Below are 21,058 nucleotides of genomic sequence, written 5' to 3'. Positions count from 1 at the left end.
GGCACCTATTGGGTGGGTAAAAAAAAAAGACATTGAATATCCCTTTGTGCAAGGTGAAGTTATTAATTACACTTTGTATGGTGTATCAATACACCCAGTTATTACAAAAGATACAGGCGTCCTTCCTAACTCAGTTGCCGGGGAGGAAGGAAACCACTCAGGGATTTCACCATGATGTCACGATCGCCTATGAAGTATGACCAAAGCGCAGCGTTGGGAGTGAACATGATGATCTTAATATTGAAACACACGACAAAACAAACACGATCCGTGAAGTCCTCAGTGACAACTACTGAACAATGAACAAAAACCCACAACCCCCAACGGAAAACAAACAGATTAAATATGGCTCCCAATCAGAGATAACGAGCCGACAGCTGACACTCGTTACCTCCGATTGGGAGTCACTTGACCAAACACATAGAAATACACCCAAAAGAATGAACAACCCTGGCTCAATATTCAGAGTCCCGGAGCCAGGGCGTTACAGTACCCCCCCCTAAAGGCGCGGACCGCGACCGCGCCTCAACAAGGGCTACACAAGGGAGGGCTGGGTGGGCACACCTCCTCGGCGGCGGCTCCGGCTCCGGCCCTGATCCCCACTCCCTCTCCAACCCCCCAAAGTACCCCCGGTCCTGTCTAGCCCCGCTGGCCGGAGCCGGACTGACGACACGCGCCCCTGGCTTGGTGCGTGGAACAGGAATGGGCCTTACCAGGCTGACGACTCGCCCCCCTGGCTTGGTGCGAGTGGCAGGAACAGGCCGGGCCGGGCTGGCGACGCGCACCGTATCCCTGGTGCGAGTGGCATGAACAGGCCGGGTCGGGCTGGCGACGCGCACCGTATCCCTGGTGCGAGTGGCCGGAACAGGCCGGGCCGGGCTGGCGACGTGCACCGTATCCCTGGTGCGAGTGGCCGGAACAGGCCGGGTCGGGCTGGCGACGCGCACCGTATCCCTGGTGCGAGTGGCCGGAACAGGCCGGGCAGGGCTGTCGACGCACACCGTATCCTTGGTGCGTGGAGCAGGAACAGGCCGGGCAGGGCTGCTCGACGCACACCGTATCCTTGGTGCGTGGAGCAGGAACAGGCCGGGCAGGGCTGTCGACGCACACCGTATCCTTGGTGCGTGGAGCAGGGACAGGCCGGGCTGGGCTGTCGACGCACACCGTATCCTTGGTGCGTGGAGCAGGGACAGGCCGGGCTGGGCTGGCAAAACGCACCACAGACTTGGTGCGGGGCGCAGGAACAGGCCGAGCTGGGCTGGCGACGCACCCCGTAGGCTTGGTGCGTTGAGCAGGGACAGACAGAACCGCACTGGGGACACACACCCTGGCCCTACACGGGGATCAGGAACGGGCCGGACCGGACTGGAAACACCCCCAGTACCTCTCGCCGTGCCTCCACACTTTCCATCCCCTTCGTAACCAGTGGCCCCCCTTAAACTGGCGGCCATATCTGCCAACCTCTTGCACTCCTCCGGGCCGTACACCTTCTGCCCCGACGTCGTGAGCCCCCCCCTAAAAAATTTCTGGGGGTCTCTCCTCTCGGTGGACCAGGCCTCCATAGTCCTCTCCCAACCTTCGCTCTTCTGGCTCCACCACTCGTTATCCAACTGCTGCTTGGTCTCGTTGTGGTGGGTTTTTCTGTCACGATCGCCTATGAAGTATGACCAAAGCGCAGCGTTGGGAGGAACATGATGATCTTAATATTGAAACACACGACAAAACAAACACGATCCGTGAAGTCCTCAGTGACAACTACTGAACAATGAACAAAAACCCACAACCCCCAACGGAAAACAAACAGATTAAATATGGCTCCCAATCAGAGATAACGAGCCGACAGCTGACACTCGTTACCTCCGATTGGGAGTCACTTGACCAAACACATAGAAATACACCCAAAAGAATGAACAACCCTGGCTCAATATTCAGAGTCCCGGAGCCAGGGCGTTACACATGAGGCCAATGGTGACATTAAAACAGTTACAGATTTAAATGGCTGTGATAGGAGAAACTGAGGATGGATCAACAACATTGTAGTTACTCCACAATACTAACCTAATTGAGAGAGTGAAAAGAAGGAAGCCTGTTTGCAACAAGGCACTAAAGTAATACTGCAAGAAATGTGGCAAAGCAATTAACTTTTTGACCTGAACACAAAGTGTTATGTTTGGGGCAAATCCAATACAACACATTACTGAGTACCACTCTCTATATTTTCAAGCATAGTGGTGGCTGCATCACACTATGTGTTTGCTTGTAATCGTTAAGGACTGGGGACTTTTTCAGGATAAAATAAATGAAATGGAGCTAAGCACAGGCAAAATCCTAGAGGAAAAACTGGTTGTCTGCTTTCGACCAGACACTGGGAGATAAATTTACCTTTCAGCAGGACAAAAACCTAAAACACAAGGCCAAGTCTACACTGGAGTTGCTTTGAATTCAGGCTGTAACACAACAAAATGTGGACTAGGTCAAGGGGTATCAATTCTTTCTGAAGGCACTGTATGTGATAAGTCAAAAGAGATTAGTGCAAAAAGGTTAAATACAGATATTCCGGGTAGCTATTGGTTAACTATTTAACTAACAATTTCCATTGGAGTTCTGTTTAGGTCATTTTAAGACTTAAGTGATTGCAGCACGAAACCAATTTGGATAGTATTTGCTTGTAATATTTATACAAGTGTGACATACATTTTTGAACAATTGCTTCTACTATTGTAGCTGGCAACTCAAGACCACATGCTGTATTCCCGTAATGATTAAGGGTGTCAATTTAGGCTATTTGTTGTCTGTTGAATCAATGAGTGGCCATGCCAACTAACAGTACATTTAAATATCCTGGTTCATAGAATGTTAATTGTTAATATTTCTAAATATTTCTCTCCCTGCCGCTCTCTCAAGGAGAAACACAGTACATGAATGTTATTGTATTTAATTAAACTCACTATCATTAAACCATGAAAGACAACATTAAGTGATTTACCAGACCAAAGTACTCACATGGAGCATTCCTCAATTGTAGTTGAATGTTCTCTCCTGCATAACATACTGGGTTTTACTGTTTAATGCATAACAAATGAATCAAAGTAAATACTGTATGGTGTCTAATATAACTTGTGATTATTAGATGAAGGGAAGAATTAAGGATGATTTTGTATACTGTAAATAAGGCATCTGTCAGTTGGATGGTGATAAGGAATCTCGAGCGGAATAGTTGTTATTCTATTAATCTCGCTGGGACCGAGAGACTGAAAAACAGCTTCTATCTCAAGGCCATCATACTGTTAAACAGCCATCACTAGCACAGAGAGGCTGCTGCCTACATACAGACTTGAAAATCACTGGCCACTTTAATAAATGGAACACTAGTCACTTTAATAATACCACTTTAATGTTTACATATCTTGCATTACCCATCTCATATGTACAGTTGAAGTTGGAAGTTTACATACACTTAGGTTGGAATCATTAAAACTTGTTTTTCAACCACTCCACAAATGTCTTGTTAACAAACTATAGTTTTGGAAAGTTGGTTAGGACATCTACTTTGTGCATGACACAAGTAATTTTTCCAACAATTGTTTACAGACAGATTAATTAATTTATAATTCACTGTATCACAATTCCAGTTGGTCAAAAGTTTACATACACTAAGTTGAATGTGCCTTTAAACAGCTTGGAAAATTCCAGAAAATGATGGCATGGCTTTAGAAGCTTCTGATAGGCTAATTGACATCATTTGAGTCAATTGGAGGTGTACCTGTGGATGTATTTCAAGGCCTACCTTCAAACTCAGTGCCTCTTTGCTCGACATCATGGGAAAATCAAAAGAAATCAGTTAAGACCTCAGAAAACAGATTGTAGACCTCCACAAGTCTGGTTCATCCTTGGGAGCAATTTCCAAACGCCTGAAGGTACCACGTTGATCTGTACAAACAATAGTACGCAAGTATAAACACCATGGGACCACGCAGCCATCATACCGCTCAGGAAGGAGACGCGTTCTGTCTCCTAGAGATGAACGTACTTTGGTGCGAAAAGTGCAAATCAATCCCAGAACAACAGCAAAGGACCTTGTGAAGATGCTGGAGGAAACAGGTACAAAAGTATCTATATCCACAGTAAAACGAGTCATATATCGACATAACCTGAAAGGCCACTCAGCAAAGAAGAAGCCACTGCTCCAAAACCACCATAAAAAAGCCAGACTACGGTTTGCAACTGCACATGGGGACAAAGATTGTACTTTTTGGAGAAATGTCCTCTGGTCTGATGAAACAAAAATAGAACTGTTTGGCCATAATGACCATCATTATGTTTGGAGGAAATGGGACGCTTGCAAGCCAAAGAACACCATCCCAACCGTGAAGCACGGGGTTGGCAGCATTATGCTTTGGCGGTGCTTTTCTGCAGGAGAGACTGGTGCACTTCACAAAATAGATGGCATCATGAGGAAGGAAAATTATGTGGATATATTGAAGCAACATCTCAAGACATCAGTCAGGAAGTTAAAGCTTGGTCGCAAATTGGTCTTCCAAATGGACAATGACCCCAAGCATACTTCCAAAGTTGTGGCAAAATGGCTTAAGGACAACAAAGTCAAGGTATTGGAGTGGCAAACACAAAGCCCTGACCTCAATCCTATAGAAAATGTGTGGGCAGAACTGAAAAAGTGTGTGCGAGCAAGGAGGCCTACAAACCTGACTCAGTTACACCAGCTCAGTCAGGAGGAATGGGCCAAAATTCACCCAATTTATTGTGGGAAGCTTGTGGAAGGCTACCCGAAACGTTTGACCCAAGTTAAACAATTTAAAGGCAATGCTACCAAATACTAATTGAGTGTATGTAAACTTCTGACTCACTGGGAATGTGATGAAATAAATAAAATCTGAAATAAATCATTCTCTCTACTATTATTCTGACATTTCACATTCTTAAAATAAAGTGGTGAACCTAACTGACCTAAGACAGGGAATTGATTAAATGTCAGGAATTTTGAAAAACTGAGTTTAAATGTATTTGGCTAAGGTGTATGTAATTTTAAAAAACATTTTTACTAATTTAGCAGACACTCTTATCCAGAGCGACTTACAGTTAGTGAGTGCATACCTTTTTTTTTTCTCAGAATGGTCCCCAGTGGGAAACGAACCCACAACCCTGGCGTTGCAAACGCCATGCTCTACCAGCTGAGCTACACGGGACTAATCTTCCGACTTCAACTGTATATACTGTATTCTATACTATCTATTGCATCTTAGACTATGCCACTCTGATAATGATAATGACATTGCTCATCCATACATTTATATATTCTTATTCCATTCCTTTACTTAGATTTGTGTGTATTAGGTTTTTGTTGTGGAACTGTTAGATATTACTTGCTTGATATTGCTGCACTGTCGGAACTAGAAGCACAAGCATTTTGCTACACTCACAATAACATCTGCTAACCATGTGTATGTGACCAATACATTTAATTTGATTTGATTAAATGCCACTCAGGTGGCTGACACTTCGTTAGCTCAGGGTGTACGATGGCAATGTGGCCTCACTATTAGAGGCCAAGGTAAGAGCCCAGCCCACGCAGTCAATAATGAGAATGTTGCTTGGGTTAGAAAACAGGGGTCTTCTGGTCTCTACAAACACCCTTGAAGCACAGACATCACTCCCCTACTTATTATCAACTCGTTATTCTGCGGTATCTATCGCCTTTCAATGTCCCCCTAGAACAGATGATTTTGTTGGCTGTGGGCTGTTTATTTAACGGTGTGTGTCTAAGTTCGGCTGGGACTCTGTATAAGTATCTGTCTCAGCCCTGATTCCTGAATGAAGAGTTGAGGCCACAATAAGTAACATTATCAAGGGACACATGGAGGTATGCTCGAGTGCACCACCATATTTGTGATGGAGGCCTCTGGATACAGAATTGATAGGCTCAGCAAAAACCTGCTGGATGTCCGCTCCAGTTAAAAGGATTTATGGTGTAAAAGCTCATACTGTAGTCATTAGGGATGAATGGAGAGGCAGCAACACTGGTTGGCGTACAGACATGGCTGTCCTCACTGCAGCAGTCGAAACACAATCTCAAAATGACATAGTTATTTTAGAAACAAGAGGGTGTGAGATGAGGGAAGCAGAGGGAAAAGGGAGGGAAGACATTTGTTTGTGAATGCAATCATTGCCAAGCAAAGTCAGAAAGTTTGTGGTATCATTTAGAGCTGCTTAATCTTGTGGTTGTCAATGATTCCAATACCCTTGCCTACACTTCTGCTGCACTTTACCACTCAGACCAGATTACTAACTGGTGGTGGTGAATTAGCTGCTTCTTTAAAGAATGTCCAGAGAAAACATTTTCCTCACTTGCTGTGTTGTTGTCAAACTGTTTCTAATTCTAATGCTCTCTTGCCCCCATCACTTCCATTGATTGTTAGGTTGTGGTGGTTAAAGTTAGCTGAAGTTTGTAGTGGCTGTTCAAAGAAGACTGTACCATGTATTACAGTTTCTCCTGGCCCATAGACTACTTTCAGGGTGTGAAACCATCTAACATCAAGTTGTAAAATAGTGAACTACTCCTTTAAGGCAAGCTTTCCTCTTTTGACCTTGTGATGTGTCTGGCCTTTTCTGTGAAGGAAGGGTTCGCTAGGGTTTGCCCTCGTACTGTAGTTTATCAGAAACATAATTCAGCTAGGCATTGTTCCTGGTTTATATTGGAATAATGAGATCTGAACTGAGCAATATTTGCTTTTTTTGCATCTTTTTGCAACATTTATTTAAATGTTAAAAGCTAATTGAATACTACCAAACTATGGGTTATTTGTTGCGTTTCAAACATTCCGTACACTTTTCACATCTCCATGTTTTACCCTGGTAACAGCCATTTAATCCTCTCTTGGAATAATGATTAAATGGGGTGAACACAGAACACATTTAAACTGACGGTTTGTGCTATCAGCGGTTCACATTGACACCCACCATTGTACTGTGAAGCAAAAGCCTTGACACCGGGTTACAAGTGGCTCTGACAGCTATCATAGATTCCCTATCATTAATTGTGATAATACAGTAACATGCAGCGAGACTGGGTACACATTCAACACTGCTGACCTTTCTCTTGAATAAATGAATACCTAATTAATAATTCATCATAATTATTTGTTGTATAATTTCCTGCCTTGTTTTCGGAGTAAAAGTAATACATATGCCACAACCATGCGTGACCTTCTCATGGAACAATGATGAATATTAATAGAGCACTATTTTCATGACAAACATTTCATGTTTAAAGTGGTCACAGTGCTGTATGTGATTTTAAATTATTTTAGTTATTTAGATTAACAACAAATATGTGATGTTCCTGTATTTCAGTCAAAACATTGTATTACTTGAGTGGTTATAGTATTTAATTTACAAGAAGAGGGATTAAACTCATCATGGTCCATGGTCCAGACTGAAGGCCTCAGTAGCTCTCCAGGACAAGTGTTGGACATCTCTGCTCTGTAGATATTCAACTTAATAAGTACTTACTGCCAGTTTCATTTGTTGTCAACTGCAACATGAAACAAACTTTTACAGCAAGGGTAGTAGTAACTGGTTTAAGGGAAGCGGGAGGATTTATACTGTTCTCTCTGTCCGTCTAATCGGTCTTCTTTAACTTCATGAAATAAATGTGAACATTGATTACTAAGACAACTTGCCAAAGAGAGGCAGTTGACTAATGAATGTAGCGGGTAGTGTTGATGGTATGACCATTTACAGATCATAAGGCAATCCATAGTAAGTTATTTATCATGTCAGATAAATAAAAGCACAACCAATCTTTCAAAACAACCATGATGAGAGATTGTTCGCTTTGCCAAGGGTCACTGAACTAAAACAATCCAATAGGCTGTATTGCTGGACAGAGCAAAGGTTATTGGCATTTTGTCATTAATATAACTTTTGTTTTACCATTGAATATTGTTATTTCGCTTTTCCTTAGGTAATACATCTGAAGAAATCAGTCACCCATGTTAACCTTTAGCCTTAGATTTGCATCACAAATTGTACAGTTCTCCAATAGTTTTGATATATGGCCGTGAAGACTCGCTCTTCTCTGTCCCCGTTTATAATGCAGTGGAAGTCTAATTGGTATTATGAGCATTATGATATTCCTCCACTGAAGTTCATTGGATTGAAGGTTAGGCATGGAGGTTAGGATCCAATAATCTGCTCTGAATATAAATCACATGTTGTTTGTTACCACCAGTTCTCTTGGGGACTCAGAGAGAAATCAGTGTAGGCTTCTCTCTTTTTCAAATAAATGGTTTGACTGGTCTTTTCCACAAGGCCTGGCTACTGGAGAATACCAAGGATATGCAAATCGGACTTGGCGTAGGTTCTCATCGTAAATTGAAATTTAGCACAGGTGCTGACATTTAAAGCAATGTACCATGATAATTGTTATAGAATTAATTCGCAAAATACTAAGCATATGTTTTGTTTCCATAGAATGCATGAATCATTTCTAATGAGCCTTATGTACAGTTGAAGTCGGAAGTCTACATACACCTTAGCCAAATATATTTAAACTCAGTTTTTCACAATTCCTGACATTTAATCCTAGTAAAAATTCCCTGTCTTAGGTCAGTTAGGATCACCACTTTATTTTAAGAATGTGAAATGTCAGAATAATAGTAGAGAGAATGATTTATTTAAGATTTTATTTCTTTCATCACATTCCCAGTGGGTCAGAAGTTTACATACACTCAATTAGTATTTGGTAGCATTGCCTTTACATTGTTTAACTTGGGTCAAACTTTTTGGGTAGCCTTCCACAAGCTTCCCACAGTAAGTTGGGTGAATTTTGGCCCATTCCTCCTGACAGAGCTGGTGTAACTGAGTCAGGTTTGTAGGCCTCCTTGCTCGCACACACTTTGTTAGTTCTGCCCACACATTTTCTATAGGATTGAGGTCAGGGCTTTGTGATGGCCACTCCAATACCTTGACTTTGTTGTCCTTAAGCCATTTTGGCACAACTTTGGAAGTATGCTTGGAGTCATTGTCGATTTGGAAGACCATTTGCGACCAAGCTTTAACTTCCTGACTGATGTCTTAAGATGTTGCTTCAATATATCCACATAATTTTCCTTCCTCATGATGCCATCTATTTTGTGAAGTGCACCAGTCCCTCCTGCAGCAAAGCACCCCCACAGCATGATGCTGCCACCCCCGTGCTTCACGGTTGGGATGGTGTTCTTCGGCTTGCAAGCGTCCCCTTTTTCCTCCAAACATAACGATGGTCATTATGGGCAAACAGTTCTATTTTTGTTTCATCAGACCAGAGGACATTTCTCCAAAGAGTACGATCTTTGTCCCCATGTGCAGTTGCAAACCGTAGTCTGGCTTTTTAATGGCAGTTTTGGAGCAGTGGCTTCTTCCTTGCTGAGCGGCCTTTCAGGTTATGTCGATATAGGACTAGTTTTACTGTGGATATAGATACTTTGTACCTGTTTCCTCCAGCATCTTCACAAGGTCATTTGCTGTTGTTCTGGGATTGATTTGCACTTTTCGCACCAAAGTACGTTCATCTCTAGGAGACAGAACGCGTTTCCTTCCTGAGCGGTATGATGGCTACGTGGTCCCATGGTGTTATACTTGCGTACTATTGTTTGTACAGATGAACGTGGTACCTTCAGGCATTTGGAAATTGCTCCCAAGGATGAACCAGATATGTGGAGGTCTAGAGGTCTACATTTTTCCCCCCCGAGTTCTTGGCTGATTTCTTTACATTTTCCCATGATGTCAAGCAAAGAGGCACTGAGTTTGAAGGTAGGCCTTGAAATACATCCACAGGTGCACCTCCAATTGACTCATATTATGTCAATTAGCCTATCAGAAGCTTCTAAAGCCATGACATCATTTTCTGGAATTTTCCAAGCTGTTTAAAGGCACAGTCAACTTAGTGTGTGTAAACTTCTGACCCACTGGGATTGTGATACAGTGAATTATAAGTGAAATAATCTGTCTGTAAACAATTGTTGGAAACATTACTTGTGTCATGCACAAAGTAGATGTCCTAACCGACTTGCCAAAACTATAGTTTGTTAACAAGACATTTGTGGAGTGGTTGAAAAACAAGTTTTAATGATTCCAACTTAAGTTTATTTAAACTTCCGACTTCAACTGTATTACTGAGTACCACGCTCCATATTTTCAAGCATGGTGATGGCTGCATCACGCTATGTGTATGCTTGTAATCGTTAAAGACTGGGGACTTTTTCAGGATAAAATATATGAAATGGAGCTAAGCACAGGCTTAGCAGACTGAACCAGAAAACCTGGTTCAGTCTGCTTTCCACCAGACACTGGGAGATGAATTCACCTTTCTGCAGGACAGTAAAATAAAACACAGGGCGAAATCTACACTGGAGTTGCTTACCAAGAAGACCGTGAACGTTCCTGAGTGGCTGAGTTACAGTTTTGACTTAAATCGACAGCAAAACCTGAAAATGGTTATCTAGCAATGATCAACAACCAATTTGACAGAGCTTGAAGAATTTTGAAAATAATAATGGGTAAATGTTGCCCAATCCAGGTGTGGAAAGCTCTCAGAGACTTACCCAGAAAAACTCACAGCTGTAATTGCTGGCAAAGGTGTTTCTACAAAGTATTGACTCAGGGGTGTGAATACTTATGTAAATGAGATTTCTGTATTTCATTTTTTATAAATGTGCAAACATTTACTGGGTATTGATTAACATATATTCAATCCATTTTAAAGTCATGCTATAACACAACAAAATGTGGAATAAGTCAATGGGTATGAATACTTTCTGATGGCACTGTAGTTCAAATATAAAGGTATAAACTCACTGAAAAGTCCAATCTACGATTGGTATATCCATTTCTAAATTATATATACACTCATTGATTCTTGAAGAATATAACTTATAAATAAATGCTTCATGAGTTTTTTTTTATTTCTTTCTTTCTTTCTTTAGGGGGTAGATCAGCTTCAATATTGCAGATAGATTGTAACTTCCATCAATGTAATTGTCTGCATAACTTCCAATCCCCCATATGTTTTTTTCTCGCAAATATATATATGTATATATATATGTATGTATATGTATGTATGTATGCATGTATGTATGTATGTATGTATATATATATATATATATATATATATATATATATATATATATATATATATATATATATATATATATACAGTGGGGAGAACAAGTATTTGATACACCGCCGATTTTGCAGGTTTTCCTACTTACAAAGCATGTAGAGGTCTGTAATTTTTATCATAGGTACACTTCAACTGTGAGAGACAGAATCTAAAACAAAAATCCAGAAAATCACATTGTATGATTTTTAAGTAATTAATTTGCATTTTATTGCATGACATAAGTATTTGATCACCTACCAACCAGTAAGAATTCCGGCTCTCACAGACCTGTTAGTTTTTCTTTAAGAAGCCCTCCTGTTCTCCACTCATTAACTGTATTAACTGCACCTGTTTGAACTCGTTACCTGTATAAAAGACACCTGTCCACACACTCAATCAAACAGACTCCAACCTCTCCACAATGGCCAAGACCAGAGAGCTGTGTAAGGACATCAGGGATAAAATTGTAGACCTGCACAAGGCTGGGATGGGCTACAGGACAATAGGCAAGCAGCTTGGTGAGAAGGCAACAACTGTTGGCGCAATTATTAGAAAATGGAAGAAGTTCAAGATGACGGTCAATCACCCTCGGTCTGGGGCTCCATGCAAGATCTCACCTCATGGGGCATCAATGATCATGAGGAAGATGAGGGATCAGCCCAGAACTACACAGCAGGACCTGAAGAGAGCTGGGACCACAGTCTCAAAGAAAACCATTAGTAACACACTACGCCGTCATGGATTAAAATGCTGCAGCGCACGCAAGGTCCCCCTGCTCAAGCCAGCGCATGTCCAGGCCCGTCTGAAGTTTGCCAATGACCATCTGGATGATCCAGAGGAGGAATGGGAGAAGGTCATGTGGTCTGATGAGACAAAATAGAGCTTTTGGTCTAAACTCCACTCGCCGTGTTTGGAGGAAGAAGAAGGATGAGTACAACCCCAAGAACACCATCCCAACCGTGAAGCATGGAGGTGGAAACATCATTCTTTGGGGATGCTTTTCTGCAAAGGGGACAGGACAACTGCACCGTATTGAGGGGAGGATGGATGGGGCCATGTATCGCGAGATCTTGGCCAACAACCTCCCTTCCCTCAGTAAGAGCATTGAAGATGGGTCGTGGCTGGGTCTTCCCACCCGAAACACACAGCCAGGGCAACTAAGGAGTGGCTCCGTAAGAAGTATCTCAAGGTCCTGGAGTGGCCTAGCCAGTCTCCAGACCTGAACCCAATAGAAAATATTTGGAGGGAGCTGAAAGTCCGTATTGCCCAGCGACAGCCCCGAAACCTGAAGGATCTGAAGAAGGTCTGTATGGAGGAGTGGGCCAAAATCCCTGCTGCAGTGTGTGCAAACCTGGTCAAGACCTACAGGAAACGTATGATCTTTGTAATTGCAAACAAAGGTTTCTGTACCAAATATTATGATCTGCTTTTCTGATGCATCAAATACTTATGTCATGCAATAAAATGCAAATTAATTACTCAAAAATTATACAATGTGATTTTCTGGATTTTTGTTTTAGATTCCGTCTCTCACAGTTGAATTGTACCTATGATCAAAATTACAGACCTCTACATGCTTTGTAAGTAGGAAAGCCTGCAAAATCGGCAGTGTATCAAATACTTGTTCTCCCCACTGTATACACACACACACACACACACACACACACACACACACACACACACACACACACACATACACATATATATATACACACATATCCTTTAAAAAAATATATTTCCCTTCATTACTTTCCAACCCCACCACCCCTTCCCTAATTTGAGTAAACTAGTGAACAACAATGCTTAGGCCTCTACTTCCAGCTTATACATACTCTATATATTTTATGGACACAGTCAATTTTACAATAATTCTATTTTGTTTGTTTTTACTCCTGAACTTCCTCTACCCTCAACCTCTCCGATCATTTTCATGATGTCCATCCGGTTTGCTTCTATGAGCTTAGCTCAACTATCGTACCTCATCAGAACCCAAAATGTAAGCTTGTTTTACTCCGTTGTTTATAAACAATGAATTTGTAAACAATTACTGTAACTCAAAACATGGTTAAAATGAGGTTAGTCCAGGGCTTGTACTTATTGAAGAAGTACAGACATTTAGTCCCATGTTGAAGTGCAGCAAACAGGTTTACTATTGAATCTACAGTGAGGAACAGTGTAGGGGAGTCCAAAGCCCTATACTACAAATTAGGTTTGAGTAGTAAGCAAAGTTACTTTGGTCAATTCTGAGTTCATACGAATGTGGTTCACCTTTTAGCCAGATACATTTCTATGGCAACAAATCCTTCAGAACTAACCTGCTCTGGGCTAACTCCTTTTATCCTGAATGAAATGTCTGAGCTGCAGGTTGAGGACCAACAAAATCAGATTCCCTCCCTCTCGCAAAGATTGCATCATCATCCCCCTCATTTGAGGAAGACGACTCAGTAAATATTTTATTAATCAACGTTTATTTTTTTGTGTTAAAACATAGTAATGTTAAAATACCTATCACATTACACATTTAGTAATGCCAGAATGCATTTTAAACTTCACGCACTGTATAACTTCTGTATGACTTAATAAAAAATGTTTCGATAGAGGTGGGAAAAATGGTCTTGTGCATTAATAAGCATAACAAAGACGTCATTAACGATACGTAGTAAAAGAAAGACGGCACTTCTACTAGCCTATTTCACACCATAGCCTGCTGAATTTGCAAGATCATTTTTATTTAATTTTGATTTCGGCATAAGTGAAAATGTGGCACTAACTCGCCCATAGATTGATGTTTTAGCATTGTCTCAATGAAGAGTTCGGCATTCAACTAGTCGTGCGAAATGCACTTGCAGTTACAAGCCTGCTAGAGTTAGCATCAGGCGGACGAGCAATATCCACCGTCGTAGTACGGATGAAGCCTAAGCTGGAGTGTGAAGCTAACTGAAACTGGCTAGCTTCATAAAAGCCTGAGTAGACCTAGCTTGCTTCGTATTATACCACTGATTGTCTAGTGGGCCTGGTGTGATTATCCCCAGAGACCAATCAGAGGTCAGTGCACCCAGGTCAAGAGCTTAGGACCCCAGATGCCTATGAAATAGCGGTGGATAGATTCTGGAGCGCAAGGGAGTTTTTGGGCGGGATGTAAGATGGTTTTGTACAACTTCTTAATTCAACACTGACACAGTTGCCTCTGCCACAGTTAGATAGAAGTTATGAGAAGCTATATTAAAGGAAACTATTTGAAGGCATTTCTGCATTCCCTCTTCAATCCACTATCTCAAGGAATATGTTACCATGCACAATGTGTCTACTGTCAATGAGTATTCCAGCGCAGAATAACAGAGGAACAATCTTCAACAGTTTACTTCTATTGGTGTGCCAATCTCCAGAGATAAAAGTATATTATGAGAGTATAGCCTCACTGGGAGCTATACTCTTTAGATAGTGTTTCCCAACTACGGTCCTCAAGTACCCCCAACAGTACATATTTTTGTTTTGGCCCCAGACAAGCACACCTGATTCTACATCAAGCTCTTGACAAGTTGAATCAGGGCTGCGTTCAGTAGATTTTTACATTCTGGAATGTTCAATTGAACGGAAACTGAACTGTACTAAACGACCAGTTGAAAAACGGGGAAGGGTTGGGTTGTGGATTGGGGAATACTGTCAGCATGGCCACTTCCTTTTAAACACATCACTCATTGCTTCAAGCCACACCCCGCCACACCCACCAGATGGGAGGAAACATAGTTCAGTACAAACGTGTAATTTAGTACAAACCGTTCCGCAATGTAGCAAACGTTCAAGCGAACTGAACGCACCTCAGGTGTCTTTGTCCGGGGCTACAACAAAAATGTGTGCCGTTGGGGGTACTCGAGGACCGCTCAAAGAAGTCAGTTATTTTATCAAGGTCCTGGGGACTCACAGGCTGTTGTTCCATTCCAGTGCTAACTTACTTGATTGAAATACTCAAGGGCATGGTGATTAGTTTAATCAGATGTGCTAGTATTGGTCTGGAACAAAAGCCTGCACATCATGTGGGTCCCCAGCAACAGTATTGAAGAACACTGCTAACCTATATTGTATAAGAAAGCCCAAGGTCATACTTTATCAGACTTCATACAAAAGCCACATCCTCACATGATAGTAGCATCAGTCAGACATCACTCGATGAATATCGCTTGATTGTGCTTCACAATAGAATGGACACAATAGAACACTGTAAAAATATGCTGGAATGCTTAATACTCATCCTCTCCTCTCTCTGTTTTCTCTCTTTTCCTCACAGATGTACTGTGGATAGCAAGGTATCGCGGGTGGCTTGGCTCAACCGCACCACCATTCTCTACGCAGGGGCTGACAAGTGGTCTCTGGACCCTCGCGTGGTCCGAATGGACAACACACCCGTGACAGAGTACAGCATAAAGATCCAGAATGTGAATGTACACGACGAGGGGCCCTACGTGTGCTCCATCCTCACAAGCAACAAACCCAAATCATCCAAAGTGCATCTCATCGTTCAAGGTACTGCACTTCTTCTTCTCTCAGATTCTGTCCGTTTTTCATAGTTCTCCTGTGGTTTGTGATGAGAGTTTTGTCAATTTTCCATCTAGACGCATAGGGCTGAATAGATATCACTGTCTTTGCTTGGTAGTCTGACTGACTTTAGTGTTGAGTTTACAGATGCTATATTTCAAACTCGGGACTGTGATTGTTTTGACTTAACCGGTGGGGAGGCATGAGAGATGAAGAGAAGAAAAGCTTCGCCGGGATGATCTAATTATCTGAAACTCACCAAACGTGACTCCCTGAGATGAAATTGGGATTTAATCTAGGTTTAATTTCAAATCGTTGATAGATATTGATTTGGGGACCCAGCAAGTTGGAAAATACCGTGGCCCCGTTTCAGTGCAAGGGCTTGCTAAATCAGCTGTCGATACCTGGAATTTGTTATCATTTATAGTGAACTCAATTTTCCTCACGCTCAGTTTCCAAAAACAATTAGCACCACTGCCCTTTGTCGGCTTTAGAGGTACAGATCATGTAGACACACTCATTTGACGTTTAATTAAAACTGAACAAGATTAACAAAGGACGAGACAGTTTTTTATCATGTAAGATCTTGCATTTAGAAAGGGACTAACGCCACAACAAATAACAGTATGCATGCAATCATAAAACAATTGATAACGGCTGAACTAGACATCATTTGGCAATGGCTATGTCTTGCTCAACAGAGTCCCCAAGGGTTCTTTATTGTCCTATTTGAAAATGCAACTTTTTGTTAAGAAAACAATATATATTATCTGTTATTCATTAACCTAATTACATGGAAAATACAAAATAATTGCCAGTTATTTATTTAGAAAATATTAGATGTTGCTTAATTAGCAGCGGCTTTAAGATTTTAAAAAGAGTTCAGTCTGAACACAGAACACGTTACTGTACTTAAATCGTTATTCTGAACTGGAATTAACAGATAATTGGTGGGGATTTCGGCTACACTGTATAATTACTCTTCATAATATGTCATTAATTTATGATATGCTGCTGCTACTCTGTTCTTTATTTTACTCTTATTATTATCTATCCTGATGCCTAGTCACTTTACCCTGCCTTCATGTGCATATCTACCTCAAATACCTCATACCCCTGCACATTGATCTGGTACTGGTACTCCTTCTATATAGCTCCATTCTTGTATATTTTATTCCTTGTGTTTTTTTTTTACTCTGCATCATTGAGAAAGGCTCATAAGCATTTAAGTCTACACCTGTTGTATTCGGTGACAAATTTGATTTGATTTATTGTGGTTTAGAAGTGGAAACTTTTGGCACAAATTTATTTTTTCGCACTTCACTATTAGATTGTAAAGGTGTTTGGTCTAGAATAAAGAAAAATAACCCTCACACAAGAAATCAGATACAAAAAAGAAAGAACAATACTGTATGTATTCTGATGGCAGCCTCTCCTTTACAATTTATCTGTCCTAAACGTGACCCTCTAACATACTGCACAACTCTTAAGTTGGTGTGTACAACATGCCTGAACTTGTCGGGGTGCTTTTATTGTTAGATCCAAAGAGACTTCTCCTGGAGAGCAGCACTCTGAGAATTGCTGTGTGAGAGTGAAGGTGACTCATGGGTGCGAGGCCCTTGGTTCACGGAAACCAACACAGCACAGCAGCCCTCCACCGCACCTCAGCTTTTAATATTTCATGCTGTGTTTAGCCATGAAATGTTTCACAAAAAAATGATATCACATTTCTCTCCTGCAAGCTCAAAACGGCACCGCACTGCCTTCTCTGCCATCCTGCCTATTTATACAACACAGGGAAGAGGTAGGAGTAGGATTGTTCTGGTCTCTACAGTAAAACACGTTTTTCTACAAATGGGTGTTTCAACCAGCTTTTAAACCACTGTGTGTCAGAAAATACTATTTTGGATTATGCTCTGCATGGATATTGCTGTAATGTCAAAACTATTTTGGTTTAAAATGACGCCAACTGGAAAACCATATCTTTGCAAAAACTGCATGCACTTCCAAAACATCCATCTGTGATATTGATTAGATGTAATTCAATAGGGGACAAGTAAGCAACAGCTTTTCGGCATCTTAAAAGCAGGGTTAGTTAGCTAGTTGAAGAAAGTCGGTTGGAATCGGCTCTTTGGCTGGTAATTGTGACGTATATTCCATGCAAAGGTATATCTGTTCAAAGTGTTTTTAAGTATGATGTAGTGTGTTGATTAATACGACATGGAAGTATGTTAAAAATGACCACCAAGCATATCCAAAATGTTTATAAAATGATAAAAACAAAGAATACAGCCATTTTCGGGTTATGAGTAAAGTAGGCAATTTAACATACGGCTGTACCCTGCTTGGGGGCGTGGTCATGTTATGCCTCGCCATATGTATCTATTCTGTGTTATAACATCGATATGGCTTTTTAACATAAAACCACAGAAGGCAGAATAGCAAGATTACTAAAGAGCTCACCTTAGGAATATCATCAACAAAAAGCCATTCTCCAAAGGCATGTATTCCTACTACAATAAGCATTGTATTGTATAGACATTTGATAACAAGGTATTTCATGTGACCCTTACATTGAAAGATGCTGAACCTATTTCATCGGCATTTCATACTGAGATATACTCCATACCTGATCAACTTGTCTGCAAGTCTCTTTATAAGAAAACCCAATTAACTCTTACTAACAACCTCCTAAGTGCTGCAAACCAGAATGAAATTGTGCTTCTATATGTTTCAGAAATGTGAAAATGAGTTCAGTTTTAATTCACGGCATGAGCAAATGTAGTCTAATTAATTATATTAAGAAAAACCTCTACAAATGATGGAGGGCTATACATCAACATGGTCTATTTCACTCAAAAGCCAAAAGTCCATCATCTCCATGTGACACTCTGGCTCCATGGACTTTGATTATTGAGCCAGGGTTGTTCATTTTCTTTTGGGTGTATTTCTATGTTGGTTTCTAGGTGTTCATTTCTATGTTGTGGTGGTTATTATTCAGGTGACTCCCAATCGGAGGTAACGAGTGACAGCTGTCGGCTCGTTATCTCTGATTGGGAGCCATATTTAAACTGTTGTGGTTTCACTGTGTGTTTGTGGGTTTTTGTTCCATGTTTCTGTCAGTGTTACAGAGGACTTCACTATCGTCATTTGTTGTTTTTTGTGGTTGCTTTATAAAATAAAGTCATCATGTTCACTCCACGCGCTGCGTATTGGTCCGCTTCTTCAGACGATCGTGACAGAAAAACCCACCATAAAAGGACCAAGCAGCGTGTCCAGGAGCAAGACAGCTGGACATGGGAGGAGGCGCCGGGTAAGGAGATCGAGAGGCTGGCGATGGCCCAGGTGGGCAAATCGTGGTCCTGGGAGGACATGCTCGGGGGCAAGGGACCTTGGGGGAAGATCAAGGCCCTGGCGAGAGAGGAGCAACGGCGTCAGCAGGGCCATCATCGTTGGAAGGACGAGAGGCAACCCCAAAAAGTTTTTTGGGGGGCACATGGCTAGGCGGCTGGGCAGCAGGAGGCTGCCACAGGGAGACGTGGAGAGAAGGCTATCGGATTACGGGAGCCATTGGCGAGTAGAGGAAGGGAAGTTGTTGCGGCACGGCGTGAGAGACTGATGTGTGTTACCAGTCCGGTCCGGCCCGTTCCTGATCCCCAGTTAAAGCCAGTGGTGTGTGTTCCCAGTACGGACCGGCCTGTTCCTACTCCACGCATCAAGCCCACGGTGTGCGTCGCCAGCCCAGCCCGGTCTGTTCCTGCTCCACGCACAGAACCTACGGTGTGCGTCGCCAGCCCAGCCCGGCCTGTTCCTGCTCCACGCACCAAGGATACGGGGTGCGTCGACAGCCCTGCCCGGCCTGTTCCTGCTCCACGCACCAAGGATACGGTGTGCGTCGACAGCCCTGCCCGGCCTGTTCCTGCTCCACGCACAGAACCTACGGTGTGCGTCGCCAGCCCAGCCCGGCCTGTTCCTGCTCCACGCACAGAGGATACGGTGTGCGTCGACAGCCCTGCCCGGCCTGTTCCTGCTCCACGCACCAAGGATACGGTGTGCGTCGACAGCCCTGCCCGGCCTGTTCCTGCCACCCGCACCAAGTCTACGGTGTGCGTCGCCAGCCCGGTCCGGCCTGTTCCTTCTCCCCGCACTAGCCCTGAGATGCGTGTCCTCAGCCCGGTACCTCCAGTTCCGGCACTACGCGCCAGGCCTAAGGTGCGCCTCAGACGGCCAGAGTCTGCCGTCTGCCCAACGGCGCCTGAACTGCCCGTCTGCCCAACGGCGCCTGAACTGCCCGTCTGCCCAACGGCGCCTGGACTGCCCGTCTGCCCAACGGCGCCTGAACTGCCCGTCTGCCCAACGGCGCTTGAACTGCCCGTCTGCCCAACGGGCGCTAAAGCCGCCCGTCTGTACTGAACCTGCAAAGCCGCCCCGTCTGCCATGAGCCTTCAGAGCCGTCCGCCAGACCGGGAGCCGCTAGAGCCTTCCGCCAGACAGGAGCCGCTAGAGCCTTCCGCCAGACAGGATCAGCCAGAGCCTTCCGCCGGACAGGATCAGCCAGAGCCTTCCGCCAGACAGGATCAGCCAGAGCCTTCCGCCAGACAGGATCAGCCAGAGCCTTCCGCCAGACAGGATCAGCCAGAGCCTTCCGCCAGACAGGATCAGCCAGATCCGTCAGCCAGCCATGAGCAGCCAGATCCGTCAGCCAGCCACGAGCAGCCAGATCCGTCAGCCAGCCATGAGCAGCCAGATCCGTCAGCCAGCCATGAGCAGCCAGATCCGTCAGCCAGCCATGAGCCGTCCAGCCAGGATCCGCCAGAGCCGGTCCAGCCAGGATCCGCCAGAGCCGTCCAGCAAGGATCCGCCAGAGCCGTCCAGCCAGGATCCGCCAGAGCCAGCCAGCCAGGATCCGCCATTCAGTCCGGTGCTGCCCCTTAGCCCGGTGCTGCCCCCTTAGCCCGGTGCTGCCCCTTAGTCCGGTGCTGCCCCTGAGTCCGGTGATGCCTCTTAGTCCAGTGCTGCCCCTTAATCCTGTGGGGTTTAGTTGGGGGGTGGTCATTTGGAGGAGGCTACGTAAGCGGGTAGTGACTATGGTGGGGTGGGGACCACGACCAGTGCCAGAGCCGCCACCATGGACAGACGCCCACCCAGACCCTCCCCTAGACTGTATGCTGGTGCGCCCGGAGTTCGCACCTTTAGGGGGGGGTACTGTGACACTCTGGCTCCATGGACTTTGATTATTGAGCCAGGGTTGTTCATTTTCTTTTGGGTGTATTTCTATGTTGGTTTCTAGGTGTTCATTTCTATGTTGTGGTGGTTATTATTCAGGTGACTCCCAATCGGAGGTAACGAGTGACAGCTGTCGGCTCG

General features: G+C 43.5%; 1 protein-coding gene across 2 annotated transcripts in view; it reads left to right on the top strand.

Moving 5' to 3' along the window:
- LOC121579310 (opioid-binding protein/cell adhesion molecule-like) overlaps positions 1 to 21,058 on the top strand; it is a 380,274-nt gene that overhangs the window by 245,410 nt on the left and 113,806 nt on the right. For both annotated transcript variants that reach the window (XM_041893794.1, XM_041893793.1), the window contains one exon: positions 15,444 to 15,679. In XM_041893794.1, the coding sequence (XP_041749728.1) occupies positions 15,444 to 15,679 (236 nt within the window). The remainder of the gene's footprint in view (positions 1 to 15,443; positions 15,680 to 21,058) is intronic.

This window comes from Coregonus clupeaformis, unplaced genomic scaffold (assembly GCF_020615455.1).
Source record: "Coregonus clupeaformis isolate EN_2021a unplaced genomic scaffold, ASM2061545v1 scaf0231, whole genome shotgun sequence".
Lineage (NCBI taxonomy): Eukaryota > Metazoa > Chordata > Actinopteri > Salmoniformes > Salmonidae > Coregonus > Coregonus clupeaformis.
This window is presented reverse-complemented; position numbering and strand designations above follow the sequence as displayed.